General features: G+C 50.3%; 1 protein-coding gene across 1 annotated transcript in view; it reads right to left on the bottom strand.

Moving 5' to 3' along the window:
- Positions 1-597: 597 nt before the first annotated feature.
- STK10 (serine/threonine kinase 10) overlaps positions 598-14,057 on the bottom strand; it is a 137,658-nt gene continuing 124,198 nt past the window's right edge. Inside the window, exons 16-19 of the mRNA XM_055285244.2 lie at positions 13,205-13,393; positions 12,187-12,312; positions 10,557-10,670; positions 598-2,006 (exon numbers count right to left, since the gene is read on the bottom strand). Of these exons, the coding sequence (XP_055141219.1) occupies positions 1,866-2,006; positions 10,557-10,670; positions 12,187-12,312; positions 13,205-13,393 (570 nt within the window). The 3' untranslated portion in view covers positions 598-1,865. The remainder of the gene's footprint in view (positions 2,007-10,556; positions 10,671-12,186; positions 12,313-13,204; positions 13,394-14,057) is intronic.

The raw sequence follows: 14,057 nt of genomic DNA, 5'->3' as shown, positions 1-14,057 counted from the left end.
GTTGTCCCAGCTACTCAAGGTTGAAGCAGGGGGATCAGTTTGAGCCACGAGTTTGAGATCAGCTTGGGCAACAAATTAAGAGACCCTGTCTCAAAGAATTTTATTTTTTTTTTTTTAGAGACAAGAGTCTCGCCCTGTCACCTAGGCTGGAGTGCAGTGGTGTGATCTTGGCTCACCGCAACCTCTGCCTCCTGGGTTCAAGCAATTCTCCTGCCTCAGCCTCCCGAGTAGCTGGGATTACAGGCAGGCACCACCATGCCTGGCTAATTTTTGTACTTTTAGTAGAGACAGGGTTTTGCCACGTTGGCCAGGGTGGTCTTGAACTCCTTACCTCAGGTGAGCCACCGTGCCCGGCCTAAAAAAAAAGGAGTGAAGGCAGATAAAGTCCTCCCAGGGAGTGTCAAACACTCCACCACCAGCGAAACGCCACCCGCTCAATACACCCTAGGATTACTCCAAATCATTCTCAGTTTTGTGTTGGTGTTGTTTTTAAAAAAGCAGGTATCTTCCTGGAGAAACCATACATTTTATAGCTGTTTCAATGAAACAATTAGAAATCAGGATGAAAGAAAGGTTTTCTTTGTAAGCAAACCCGCATACTGGTTCAAACATTTGCTTTTATTGCGTTATATACACTCTGCAGCCGTAGAATCAGAATCTAGGGGAAGCCAACTGAGACCCTGAAGGCCCAGCAGGAGCCCATCTGAGGTACGGAACCTGCGCTTCCGCCATGTTCCCAGGGCAGGGGGCATTCCATCTCCTCCTGATGCTTTTTCTTCCTGAAGAGAAGTCCAAGAGACTGCCAGCCCAGGTCTGAAACGCAAGGCGGGACTCCTGAACACAGTCGTGGGGACGGGGCAGAGGGAAACAGCCCTCCGGTTTCACCTGCAGACAGGGTGGGCCAGAGTGCTAGGGAGCAGACTGGGTTGTGGAAGCCTTGTGTACTGAGGAATCAGTCCCTGAACGCGGGAGCCTGTGCGGGGGCCAGCATGAATCGCAGCCTGGCAGTACAGCCTGTGCTTCTCCGTGCCTCTGGTGCCAACACCCCACACGCGCCACACCAACTGCTCCACCTAACGTGCTCAGTGGCACAGACTCAGGCAGCAAACGTGTTCCAACCCACCTGGGCAGAAGAGGCCAGACCAGCAGACCAAGTCCGGTGTGTATGCGTGTGTGTGTGTGTGTTCACACCCACGTGCAGGAAGGGGGACGCGAGATGGCATGAAACACGGAGATGCAGAATAAACATTTCAGCCTTCCTCTTTCCCCAGTCCCTGCCCCCCATATAGACATGGCTTTGTCTTAAGTCGAAAGCAAACTGGTAGAACAGGGGGAATGAGGCCATCTCCTGAGCAGCCAGCTGCAGGCCTGGCTCCACTGGGAACAGAAATGGCTGTGAGGGACTTGATGATTCAGTGACTCTGCAGGGAATGGCTGAAAAACCAAGAATTCCAGCCCGGATGAGCCCACGGGGACTTCATCAGCAGTGCTTTGTTCCCACAGATAGCAAAACTGGTATTTTCGCAAACAGGAGAGGACTCGAGGCCACAGAATGCCCATTCCTCCTGGACCCTGACCCCACCAACAGCCCCATCCCTTCCAGCTTGAAGGGATCTGGGGCTCAAGGAGAATATACATTAGGGTCAGGTGACAAATAATGACACCTCACCCTCCACAGGCCAGCGAGAAGTCAGGAATGCTGGGGCAGGTCTATCGGGCACAGTTGGGGTGGCACAGGGCAAGGGGCTGGATTTGAGCTGGCACAGACGCAAGAGGGAAAAGGGGTCCTGAGTTACATATTCACAGAGAATGAAGGAGAAGGCCCTGGGGCCCACCAAGCTGCCAGCCACAGCCCCGGGCAGTTGTTAAGAAGCATCTGCAGAACTGTAGGGGAAGAACTTGGCGGCCTTGCTTGGAGTGGAGGGGTTTGGGCACTCCGCCTCCTCGCTCAGCTTGAAGAACATCTCCTGCTCCCGCTTCTTCTGGTTCAGATCCTCTTCCAGAGCCTAGGGAAGAGAGAGGACGGATGGCGCTTGGTGAGACCTGCAGGCCACACATGGGTCTCCCACTCACAGGACCCCCACTGACATGGCCTTCTCTGGAACGTTCCCTTCCAGGCCTCAGTGCTTGAGAAACTACGGCTTCCCTCTTTCCTACCCTAGAGCTCCTCCCCCAGGAGGTAAGTACCACCTCCTGCCACCGCCACTCAGAAGCTCCCTGTGAACTGAAGGGTACAGTTGGGGGAAATGTCAATCTAGATGGGGCAGGGAGGAAAAAAAGCAGATGCAAATCCCCTGGCAGGAAAACAGCCAAATGACTGGAGAAAAACCCGAGGGAGAAGATGGAGACAGATTTAGCAGCAAAGGAAGCAGAGATGTCAGTTTTTTTTTCAAAATACACATGCCTGAGTTGAGATTGCGCCACTGCACTCCACCTCGGGTGACAGTGCGAGACTCCATCTCAAAAAAAAAACAAAAAAACCAAAAAAAACAAAAAAACAAAATACACGTGCCTTTGCCTAAACCCAGAGGTTCTGATTTTGAAGATTTGTGGTGGGACCAAGGCCTTCTGTACTGTACAAACTCTTCAGGTAACTCAGAGGAGAGCTCTAGTTGAAAAGCACTGCGGGAGGTTCCCTTGGGCACAAGCAAGTTTATCTAGGTAAATTGGATCCTACCAGAAATATTTTTCTTTTCTTTTTTTTGAGACAGAGTTTCGCTCTGTCGCACAGGCTGGAGTGCAGTGGCACTATCTTGGCTCACTACAAATTCAGCCTCATAGGTTCAAGTGATTCTCCTGCCTCAGCCTCCCCAGTAGCTGGGATTACAGGCACCTGCCACCATGACTGGCTAATTTTTGTATTTTTAGTAGAGAAGGGGTTTCACCATGTTGGCCAGACTGGTCTCAAACTCCTGACTTCACGTGATCCACCCACCTTGGCCTCCCAAAGTGTTTGGATTACAGGCGTGAGCCACCGCGCCTGGCCTAGGATTTTCTAAAGAAACTGGAAATCAAGATTTTAATGTAAAATCTCCTTATATACTTAAAAGTGGACATGTTTTAAAAAATCTACAGGCCAGGTGCGGTGGCTCAGCCCTGTAAACCCAGCACTTTGGGAGGCCAAGGCGGGCGGATCACCTGAGGTCAGGAATTCAAGACCAGCCTGGCCAACATGGCGAAACCCCATCTCTACTAAAAATACAAAAATTAGCTAGGCCTGGTAGTGTGTGCCTGTAATCCCAGCTACCTGGGAGGCTGAGGCAGGAGAATCACTTGAGGCGAGGTGGAAGTTGCAGTGAGCCAAGATCGCGCCACTGCACTCAAGCCTGGGTGACAGAGTGAGACTCTGTCTCAAAAAAAAAAACAACTTTTTTTACATCACTATGTTGGCCAAACGTACGATGCCTGTAAGCCAATTCCAGCACACAGGTTCTCAGTCTGGGGCCTCTGCTCTAGGAATACCAACAATTTAATAATAACAGCTACTACTTTTTGAGCACAGAATGGTTTAGTAACTTGCCCAAGGTCTCACAACTAGTAATGGAGGAGTTAGGACTTCATCCCACCTGTGTGACTCCAAAGCCTGGGCTGTTTAAGCATTACTCTGTTCTAACCACCACATATATTTCTCAATACAACCTTCTAAGGCCAGAGTCAGGGATCTTTTTTCTGTTGCGTGACCGATAGTAAACATTTTTGGCTTTGCAGGACATATTTGGTCTCTATTGTGACTACTCAACTGCCACTGTAGTACAAAATCAGCCATAGACAATCTGTAAATGAACGAGCATGGCTGTGTTCCAATAAAACTTTATTTACAAATATAGGTGGTGGGCCAGATTAGGACATTGGCAGTAGTTTGCTAACACCTACTTTAAGGAAATAAATATTATCTACATTTTACAGCCCGAAAAGCCAGGGTTTAGGAGGGAAGATTTGACTTGTTTGAGGCCACATTCTGTGTTAACACTGACCCAAGCAACACTTTATTGACTCTACCAGATATTCCGTACTTGCTTGAAATACATCTGAATTTTTCTAAAAATACTCCACCATGTACAATCATCTCCCTGCCTCCATACAAGGCAGGGGGGTTCACAGGCTGCTGACTGTAATGCAAGAATGTAAAAGACCATTTATTCTCGAATGAAAATCATCACCTCTGGGTCATTGTTCCAGCAGAAACCCAAGTAGCTAATGACAGAAGAATTCTATAAAGAATTCTGCAAAGAGGCAGCCCCCACAGGCAAAGTCCAATGCTGGCTTCCCAACTGCACACTTGTGGTGCCTCCCCTGAGCCCAGGCCCCTCTCTGAAGCAATCTGAGACATAAGGCAATAGCTAGGGGAAACGTGATCATTCATTTTCAAATTCTCTCAGGATATGCCAAGGGTATAGAACCCCCAGGTAAGAGAACCAGGTGGACGTTTATTTCCTGATTGCAGAACCAACCTATGTCGGCAGGAACACTATTGACTTGAGTGTCAAGTATCGAAAGTCCCAGCAGACCATGGTTACAGAAACTGATGAGCATGGGCCTAACAGGAAGTCTGGGACCCTGGCCAGCTTCCAGCCAGAAAGCTCCATTAGCACAGGGAGGAGGCCTCAATTCAAGGACTCCCAAGGCCATTACACAGCTGAGATGGGCAGCTGCCTCCTGTCCAGACCACAGTTACACTAAGCAGAACTGATGTACGATGGCAGAACAAACCTCAGGACTTCAGGACCCATGGGCATGAGATTAAGGGTAACTTGGGCAGCTCTCTCCTCAGAGAGTTTAGGGGAATGAGTATATCCTTGGCCTGTACTATGTGCTGGCGACTTCTGACATAACATTGCAGTATTGATAGCTTCACTGTACAAATAACCACACTGAGGTCTGTTTTTTTTTTTTTTGTTTTTGTTTTTGTTTTTTTTTTGAGACAGAATCTCGCTCTCTCCCCCAGGCTGGAGTGCAGTGGCGCAATCTCGGCTCACTGCAAGCTCCGCCTCTCGGGTTCACGCCATTTTCCTGCCTCAGCCTCCCGAGTAGCTGGGACTACAGGCACCCGCCACTGCGCCCGGCTAATTTTTTGTATTTTTTTAGTAGAGATGGGGTTTCACCGTGTTAGCCAGGATGGTCTCCATCTCCTGACCTCGTGATCCGCCCACCTCGGCCTCCCAAAGTGCTGGGATTACAGGTGTGAGCCACCACACCCGGCCCGCCCCATGTTTTTTGTTTTTGTGTTTTTTTTTTTTTGAGACGGAGTCTTGCTCTGTCACCCAGGCTGGAGTGCAGTGATGCGATCTTGGCTCACTGCAACCTCCGCCTCCTGGGTTCAAGCAATTCTCCTGCCTCAGCCCCCCATGTAGCTGGGATTACAGGCATGCGCCACTGTGCCCGACTAATTTCTGTGATGGTTAATTTTATGTGTCAACTTGGCAAGGCCTTGGTATCCACCTGTTTGGTCAAACACCAGACTAGATGTCACGATGAAGGTATTTTCTAGATGTGATTAGCATTTAAATCAGTAAACTCTGAGTAAAGCAAATTACCCTTCATCATGTGGGTGGGCCTCAATCAGTTGAAGCCCTTCACAGAAAAGAAGAGAGAAGGAATTCTGCCTCTAGATAGCAAAAACAACTGGGTCTCCAGCCTGCTGACCTGTCCTGCAGATTTGAGACTTACCAGCCCTCACAATCGTGTGAGCCAATTCCTTAAAATAACTAAATCAATTTCCCTCTCCCTCTCCCTACACACAAACACACACACACACACACACACACACACACATCCTCTCTCTATCTTGGTTCTGTTTCTCTAGAGAATCCAGACTAATACAGGCCCAGAGCGGGGAAGATGGCTTGCCCAAGATCCCAAAGCTGGTGACCAGCAAGAACGTCTAGAGTGCCAGCTAGAGAGGACATGGACGAATTCCCCCAACCTCTGATACCATGCTAGACCAAGCTGCTATCATTGCTCACCAAGGTTATCACAATAGTTTCCTTACTGGTCTCTCTGCCTCCACTCTTGACCCCTGAGGGCAGCCAGCAGGATCCTTTTCAAAACACGAGTCAGACCACCTTGTCCTCAGCTCAGAACCCTCCAGTGGCTCCCATCTCACACAGAGTAAAAGCCAGACTTTACATAGGCCCCCCCACCCCTCTGACTTTACCTCCTATCACCTCCCACCATCACCACCTCTCTCTCCGGCCACAGGGGTCTCCTTGTTTCACAAGCAAGGTGTCCAGGCCTTTGCAGTTGCTCTTCCCCATGCTGGGAATGTCCCCCTGAAAACCCCCAGGGCTGCACGGCTCCCTCCCTCAGGTCCTTCAGATCTTGGCTCAGATGTCATCTTCTTAGACGACATCTTCCTGCCACACCATCTGAAGCAGCCTCACTTTGTGACCCCCCCCATGCTGTTTCCCTCCCTGCTTCTTCCGGAGGGCACGGACTTGTCCCTTTTGTTCAATGCAGTGTCCCTAGTGTCTGAAACAGTGTGGGGCACTTAGCAGGTGCTCAAGAAATATGTGTTGCATTAATACACAAACAAATGAACCATCATGCTAACGATGACACACAAATGCAATCCCATGTGATAGGCACCATGACAGGGGCAAAGACGGGGAGCCCAGAAGAGACACCATACAGCCTCCATGGGGGATGCCTGAATAATGAAGACAAACAGAAGTTGGCCAAGCAAAGGCTGGTGGGTAGAGAATTCCTGGCAAGGGGAACAGGCTGGGCAAAAGCCCAGCAGGGAACGAGGAAAGCGCATATGGTATGGAGATCTATTTGGGTACTGAAATCTGTTCAGAGCACAAGTGGGGGATGAGACTGACGGGAGATAAGGCAAGAACAGTAGTTCTCAAAGTGTGGTCCACGAACCCCTAGGGGGCCCAAAACACTTTCTGGGGGTGGGGGAGGGGCAGCAAGCTCTAGTTTCCTACTAAGACACAGTTTGCTTTTTCACTGTTTTGATATTTGTGCTAATGGTACAAAAGCAATGATGGGTAAAACTTCTGGAGCTTCTGGAGGATTAAAACAATGGCCCCTCCAAACTGAATGGGTATTCTTCACCACCGTGCACTCACATGTGTTTATGTTTATTTTTATTTGTTGAGATGGAGTTTCACTCTTTCGCCCAGGCTGGAGTGAAGTGGTGAGATCTTGGCTCACTGCAACCTCTGCCCGCCAGGTTCAAGTGATTCTCCTGCCTCAGTCACCCGAGTAGCTGGGATTACAGGCATGCACCACCATGTCTGGCTAATTTTTGTATTTTTAGTAGAGACTGGGTTTTGCCATGTTGGCCAGGCTGGTCTCAAACTCCTGACCTCAGGTGATCCACCCGCCTTGGCTTCCCAAAGTGCTGGGATTACAGGTGTCAGCCACCATGCCAGGCCCACTCATAGTATTTTAGAAAGTTTTTCAATTAAAACAATAAAGCCAGTTGCATTTAAGATCACCTTGATGGTGCAACACAAATGGTTCATTTTATTAAATCCTGACCTTCAAGGTCACAGCCCTTTAACGTCCTATGTGAGGAAATGAGAACTATGCATAAGGCCCGCCTGCTGCCCATCAAAGCATGATGGCTGTCTAGAGATCCTGCTCTTGTGCCTGATGTTGTTCTTGTGCAATTGTCTTGAGTTGCGGGCTGAACTAGCCACTTTATTTTGCAGAACATCGTGTTTATCAAAAAATAACTCACAGTTGGGCATGGTGGCATGTGTCTATAGTTCCAGCTACTTGGGAGGCTGAGACAGGAGAACTGCTTGAGCCCAGGCGGTTGAAATGAGCCTGGGCAACATAGCAAGACCCTATTTCAAAAAAAAATAACTGACAAATATGAGTATTTAGCAAACACTCTCTTGAAAATGAACAAACTGAGCTGATCACTTCAAGGGAAACAAACAAAGGCTATTTATTGCCAATGACAAAATTTGAGCATTCAAGCAAAAATGAGAACTTTGGAAAACCTGTGTCCACCAGCCTGAACTTGACAGCTTCTCAAATTTTTTTTTTCTTTTTTTTCTTTTTTTTTTTTTTGAGATGGAGTCTTGCTCTGTCGCCCAGACTGGAGTGCAGTGGCGCGATCTCAGCTCACTGCAAGCTCTGCCTCTCGGGTTCACGCTATTCTCCTGCCTCAGCCTCCCGAGTAGCTGGGACTACAGGTGCCCGCCACCGCACCCGGCTAATTTTTTTTTTTGTATTTTTAGTAGAGACGGGGTGTCACCGTGTTAGCCAGGATGGTCTCGATCTCCTGACCTCGTGATCTGCCTGCCTCGGCCTCCCAAAGTGCTGGGATTACAGGCGTGAGCCACCGCGCCCGGCTTTTTTTCTTTTTGACAGGGTCTCAATCTGTCACCCAGGCTGGAGTGCAGTGGTGCAATCATGGCTCACTGCACCCTTGACTTCCTGGCCTCAAGTGAGCCTCCCATCTCAGGCTCCAGAGTATCTGGGACTACAGGCATGTGCCACTGTGCCCGGCTAATTTTTGTATTTTTTGTAGAGATGACGTTTCACCATGTTGTCCAGGCTGGTCTCAAACTCCTGGGTTCACACCTGTAATCCCAGCACTTTAGGAGTGGTGGCGGGTGCCTGTAATCCCAGCTGCTCAGGAAGGTTGAGGCAGGAGAACTGCTTGAACCTGGGAGGTGGAGGTTGCAGTGAGCTGAGATAGCGCCACTCCGTCTCAGAAAAAAAAAAAATTCCGCTGGTCTGTCTCGCACTTGGATTTAACTTTGCTCCAGCCATGATCCTGTAACATCATGCACTGGTCACTTAGAAAATATTGGTTTTCTGAGTTATGCAGATCTTCCAAAAGTTGACACATTTCATTACACAATATTTTAAAAAAACTGTATCTCCGCCAGGCACAATGGTGCACGCCTGTAGTCCCAGCTACTCGGGAAGCTGAGGCAGGAGAATCACTTGAACCCAGGAGGCAGAGGTTGCAGAGAGCCAAGTTCCTGCGCCTGTAATCCCAGCACTTTGGGAGGTCGAGGGGGGTGGATCACTTGAGGTCAGGAGTTCAAGACCAGCCTGGACAACATGGCGAAACCCCGTCTCTACTAAAAATAGGAAAACTAGCCAGGCATAGTGACACGTGCCTGTAATCCCAGCTACTCAGGAGGTTGAGGCAGGAAAATCATTTGAACCCAGGAGGCAGAGGTTGCAGTGAGCCGAGAACGCGACACTGCACTCCAGCCTTGGGTGCAAGAGTGAAACTGTGTCTCTAAAACAAAAAATAAAATAAAGAAATCAACAGATGGGTCAAGAGGGACGTTGCAGAGGGGCTAGTGACAGAGAAGAAACCCAGCAGAAGGTGGGCCTAGGAGGACAAGGCAGGCGAGGAAGACAGTGACTGGTAGCATTGGCTGCCACCAGGAGGTCAAGTCCAGCAAGCCGTATCCATGGGAGTCAGCCACCAGGATGTTGTTATTGACCTTGCCAGGAGCGGCTGCAGTGGGCTGAGAAAGGAATTTCTCAGTGGGTGGAGGAAGGAATTTCTCGGTGGGTGGAGGAAGAAATTGTGACAGGGCTTCGCAGAGAAGGAGAGAGACAGGGCAGTAAAGAAAGATGCGGGACTGAGCAAGGGCATGGGTTTTGAAGGCGAAAGTATGGCAGGCACAATTCGAAAATGACCTCCTTAACTCTCTCTCGTATAACTCTCCCCGCTCCTCTGCGTGTGGGTGGAACCTCTGAATGTGGTATCATTCCTGCAAGCAGGGAGGCTATCCCGTGACCCTGATTTAATCACATGAGCACAAAAGGTTTTTCTCCAGCTGGTAGCAGAAGGGGATATCAGAGACATTCAAAGCACGAGGAGGTCTGAATGCATGCTTGCTACTTGGAGGTGGAGGAGGCCACATGATACAGAGTGCCGGTGGCCTCTAGAAGATAAAGTAACCCCTGTGTGAGGTCAGCAAAGAAACAGGGACCTCAGACCTACAGCCACAAGAAACTGGATTCTGTCGAAAGCTGAATGGGTTTGGAAGTGATTCTTCCCCAGAAACTTCAGCTAAGAGCCCAGCCATGCTGACACATTGATTGCAGCCTGGTGAGACCCTGAGCAGAGAACCCAGGTGAGCCCACCCAGACTCTTGAACTCCATCACTAGGAAGGAGTAAACGGGTGTTGGTTTAAGCTGCTAAGTGTGTGGCAGTTCATCACACAGCAACAGAAAACTAAATTGGCAAGCAGTTTATCTGGTGCTGGGTTCTGACTTCGCAGAATAACTTCGTCTAAGAGAAAATCCCCACAGGCTGGGCTTCTGGCCCAGCAGAGTGGCTGGTTTGACTCACTGCAGCGTCCTCTGTGGACACCACATGGCAGGAGTCCTTCGGTCCATGAGAGGGAGCTAAACAAGAGGCTGCCCTTCCAGATGTGGAAGCTGCAGGGCATTCAGCCATAAAGGGTTAGAAAGTTCCTCTCTCTCAGGCTGGAGATCCATTTGATGGTGCCACAAAGCAAGAGTCCACCAAAATAAGGAGACCTAACATGTCCTGGCCAGAGGCCTGTGCATGGCACAGAGCAGAGCCCGAGACTGAGCCCACCAGCTCGGACAAGGTTACCTTCTTGCGCGGCCGAAGCTTGTCCCGCCATTCCTTCAGGTTCTGGTTATGGCTCTCATCCAGGGCCTTCAGCTTCTGGGTTTCATGCTCTACTAGGAGGTGGCACTTTTCATTCTGGAACAAATTCCAGGCAGAACAGGTGAGAAATCAGAAGACGCAGGCCCTGAAGACTGAGACCTACCTCATGCTGTGGCCACGAGGGCGCCAGCATCGTTCATTTATTATTTCTTCTTCTTGACTATAAATCCCATTTATTCAAACTCTATATGTAAATCACATGCACCAAGAAGTGCCTGGAGGAATAGTCCAGAATATGTTAATAGTTCTTATTAACTCTGTGGTGGGGATGTGTGGTAAATTTGCAACTTTCTGTGAGGATACAGCAAGAAGGCAGCTGTCCACAAGCCAGGAAGGGAGCCCTCACCAGAAACTAACTATGCTGGCGCCCTGATCTCAGACTTCCAGCCTCCAGAACTGTGAGAAAGAAGTTTCTGTTACTTAAAGCATCATGGTATTTTGTTATGGCAGCCTGAGCTAAGATACTCTGTATGTATCACATATAATTTCCTCAGGGAGATCTGTGGCAAGGAATGAGGGTCACTGACATGGGTGAGACTCTTCCAACCTCACTGTTCTCTGAGGTAAGTTATCTGCTTTACAAAATGTAAATCTCTCTCATAGGCAGCAGTGACAAGTCCCTGTTGATTTCTTGCAGGGAATCAGTCTTGTCCTGAGGAGCTTATAAAGCAGGGGGAAAGTGCCTTTATCCAGATACCATGACCCTACTGGGTTGGAAAAGTAGAATCTTTGGGAGATTTTCATTTTGGGTTTCATGCTAGAGGCTTCTGGGCGTTTAGAACTTGGCTGAGTGAGAAGTAATACTCGCAGCAGCGCTGTGTGCCTGTGGCCTGCCAGGAGCTGTGCTCGGCACTTCATATGGGCTCTCTCAGTGTTCACAGAAACCCAAGGCAGGGATAGGAAAACAGATGTGGAAGGTGAATGGCTTGGCCAAAAGTCACACAGTGACAAAAGGCAGAGCCCTGCCGGGCAGGCCTCGACACCTGGAATGTTTCCTCCATGCCTCCCTGCCTCTCCAGAAATTGCCCGATGGGTCCAATAGCCTGAGCAGTTCCTGAGGTTTGAATTGGCCCCATCCCCACAAGGGGGCTTCAAGTACCAGCTCCTGGGGCCGGGACCCTCAGGCGTGGGGCAAACCCAGGGGCCAGGAAGCTTGAAGAGGTCAGGAATTACCACAGGAAAAGCAGCCCACAAGGGGCTCGGCCACACCCCAACCACCTTTGCCCAAAACACAGTGATGACTCAGAAACCCTGCAGCAGCCCACTGCCAGCTCCGTCACTTTATTCACAAGTCCTTGCCCCCAGCCTGCACAGCAGGAATGGTCATCCCCACGCCCATTTTAGGGGTGTGAGAGCGATGGCCTAGGAGGGTGGTGTGATTTGCCCAACCTCACAGAGCCCTAGAGCAGCATGGCAGGACTGGAACCCATCCACCCCGGGCATGTCTGACGAAGATCCTTCCCTGGAGTTTCTGGACCCGAGAGCTGATGGCCTTGGGGAAACTGAGGCAGCCCGGGGGCAGGGGCAGGGGCAGGGGCAGGCAGGGCGGTACCTGCAGCTGCTGCAGCTCGCTCATGTTGCTCTCGCACTGCGCCACCATGTCCCGCATCTGGTTCTCATGTTTCTGCTGTTGCTGCAGCCGCTCCGACTTCTGCCTCTTCTCCTCCTGCTGGGAGAACTGCACCAGAGCGAGGGTGGGTGCCTCAGGGGGCCAGGGCCTGGCTGGTTGGGTAGGGAGCCCCACTCAGCCCTGGCCTAGGAAGACCCCTTAGGGGCACTGGTCTGTGCACAGCCCCAGTACCCAGCACCACCTCAGGCTGTGCCCGTGTAAGTCCTCACCCTGAGCTGAGACCCAGCCCCTGTCCTTGAGGAGCCCCCAGGCTGGTGGGGACATGACACTGTAATGTGACACATGCCAGGAAAGTGTGTATACCAGGCAGGAATCACAAGGGTCCATGTGCCCGAGCCACAAGGGCAACACAGGATGTGGGGAAGCTGGCCAAATAAAAGCGTGGGAGTGCAGAAGGGAAGGGTGCAGGAGAATAGGCAACATAGCACCAGGCTCCGCCTCTGTCCACACACAGAGGTGAATTCACCATGAGGCTGATGAAGCTTCCAGGGCACACCTGGTGACTCGCACACCCCCTCCCAAGACCTTATGGCAGGCGGGTCAGGGTGTATCTTTCTTTTTTTTTTTTTTTAAGATGGAGTCTCGCTCTGTTGCCCAGGCTGGAGTGCAGTGGCTCAATCTTGGCTCACTGCAACCTCTGCCTCCCGGGCTCAAGCGATCCTCCCACCTCGGCCTTCCAAGTAGCCACCACACCTGGCTAATTTTTTTTTTAATTATTTTTTTGTAGAGATGGGGTTTTGCTATGTTGCCTAGGCTGGTCTCAAACTCCTGGGCTCAAGTGACCCGCCCGCCTTGGCCTCTCAAAGTGTTGGGATTACAGAGGTGAGCCAGCCTGCATCTTGTTTCATATTCTCCAAAATCGTGTAAGGCCCAGGCCCCGCCAAACCTGGCCTTGCCTACGCCCCAGCAAACTCGCAGACCCTGCAGGCCCGGCCCCCACCTGCTTGATCTTCTCGCGCTGCTCGGCTGCACTGCCCCCGCCGTTGATGTGGAGGCTCTTCTTGTACATGGCCATGCGTGTCTTGCCCTCACTCCTCTGGATCTTGGGCAGCCGCGCCTTTTCCTGTTGCTGCCGCACCTTCAGCTGCTCTATCATGCGCTGGTTGTAGCGCTGCATCTGCTCCCGCTCCTGGAGAGGAATATCCGGGGGGCTGAGGTCAGCTGCGCTCCGGACTCAGAGAGTGTGGTCACAGGCTAAAGGTCCCCACACTCCACTCAGGGACCCAGGACCAACACGGCCCACAATGTTTAGCAGAGCAAGGCCTGTGTTATTTTGCTTCTACACGAATAACATTACTTGCTCTCACTTTAAAAATTCTTTTTAATATCTTGGATTCTTACCTTCTAAATGCTCTTTCATCTAATCAATGATGGCATGCCATCATTAGCTAATATCTCAAAGCAAAATGTACACGAAAGGGGATGGTTTATCATTAGTGATGGCAGATGTGAATTTATATTTTTTAAAACTCTGATACATTTGAATTTTTTCCTTCCCCTAACACCTATTTGTATTTCAAAGCTCAGCATGGGCATCACCTCCTCCAAAAAGCCTTCCCTGATTTCTTCACCTGGTTGGGTAGTCTTATTCTGAACTCCCATGGCCCTATACTGACTTCCATCACTGCATTTAGATAAGAAACTGCAATTATACACAGCTGCTGTGCATCCAGACCTTGATCTGTCTGTCACTGTCCCACTATGGAGGCTGAACTGAGACAGACAATTCCCACAGGAGAGGGTGCTTTGGCCACACAGAGTAGGGGCCCTTACCAGTTCTGGGGAGTTCAGGT

This window comes from Symphalangus syndactylus, chromosome 7 (assembly GCF_028878055.3).
Source record: "Symphalangus syndactylus isolate Jambi chromosome 7, NHGRI_mSymSyn1-v2.1_pri, whole genome shotgun sequence".
NCBI lineage: Eukaryota > Metazoa > Chordata > Mammalia > Primates > Hylobatidae > Symphalangus > Symphalangus syndactylus.
Note: the sequence above shows the minus strand (reverse complement) of the source record. Positions and strands in the feature narration are given on the sequence as shown.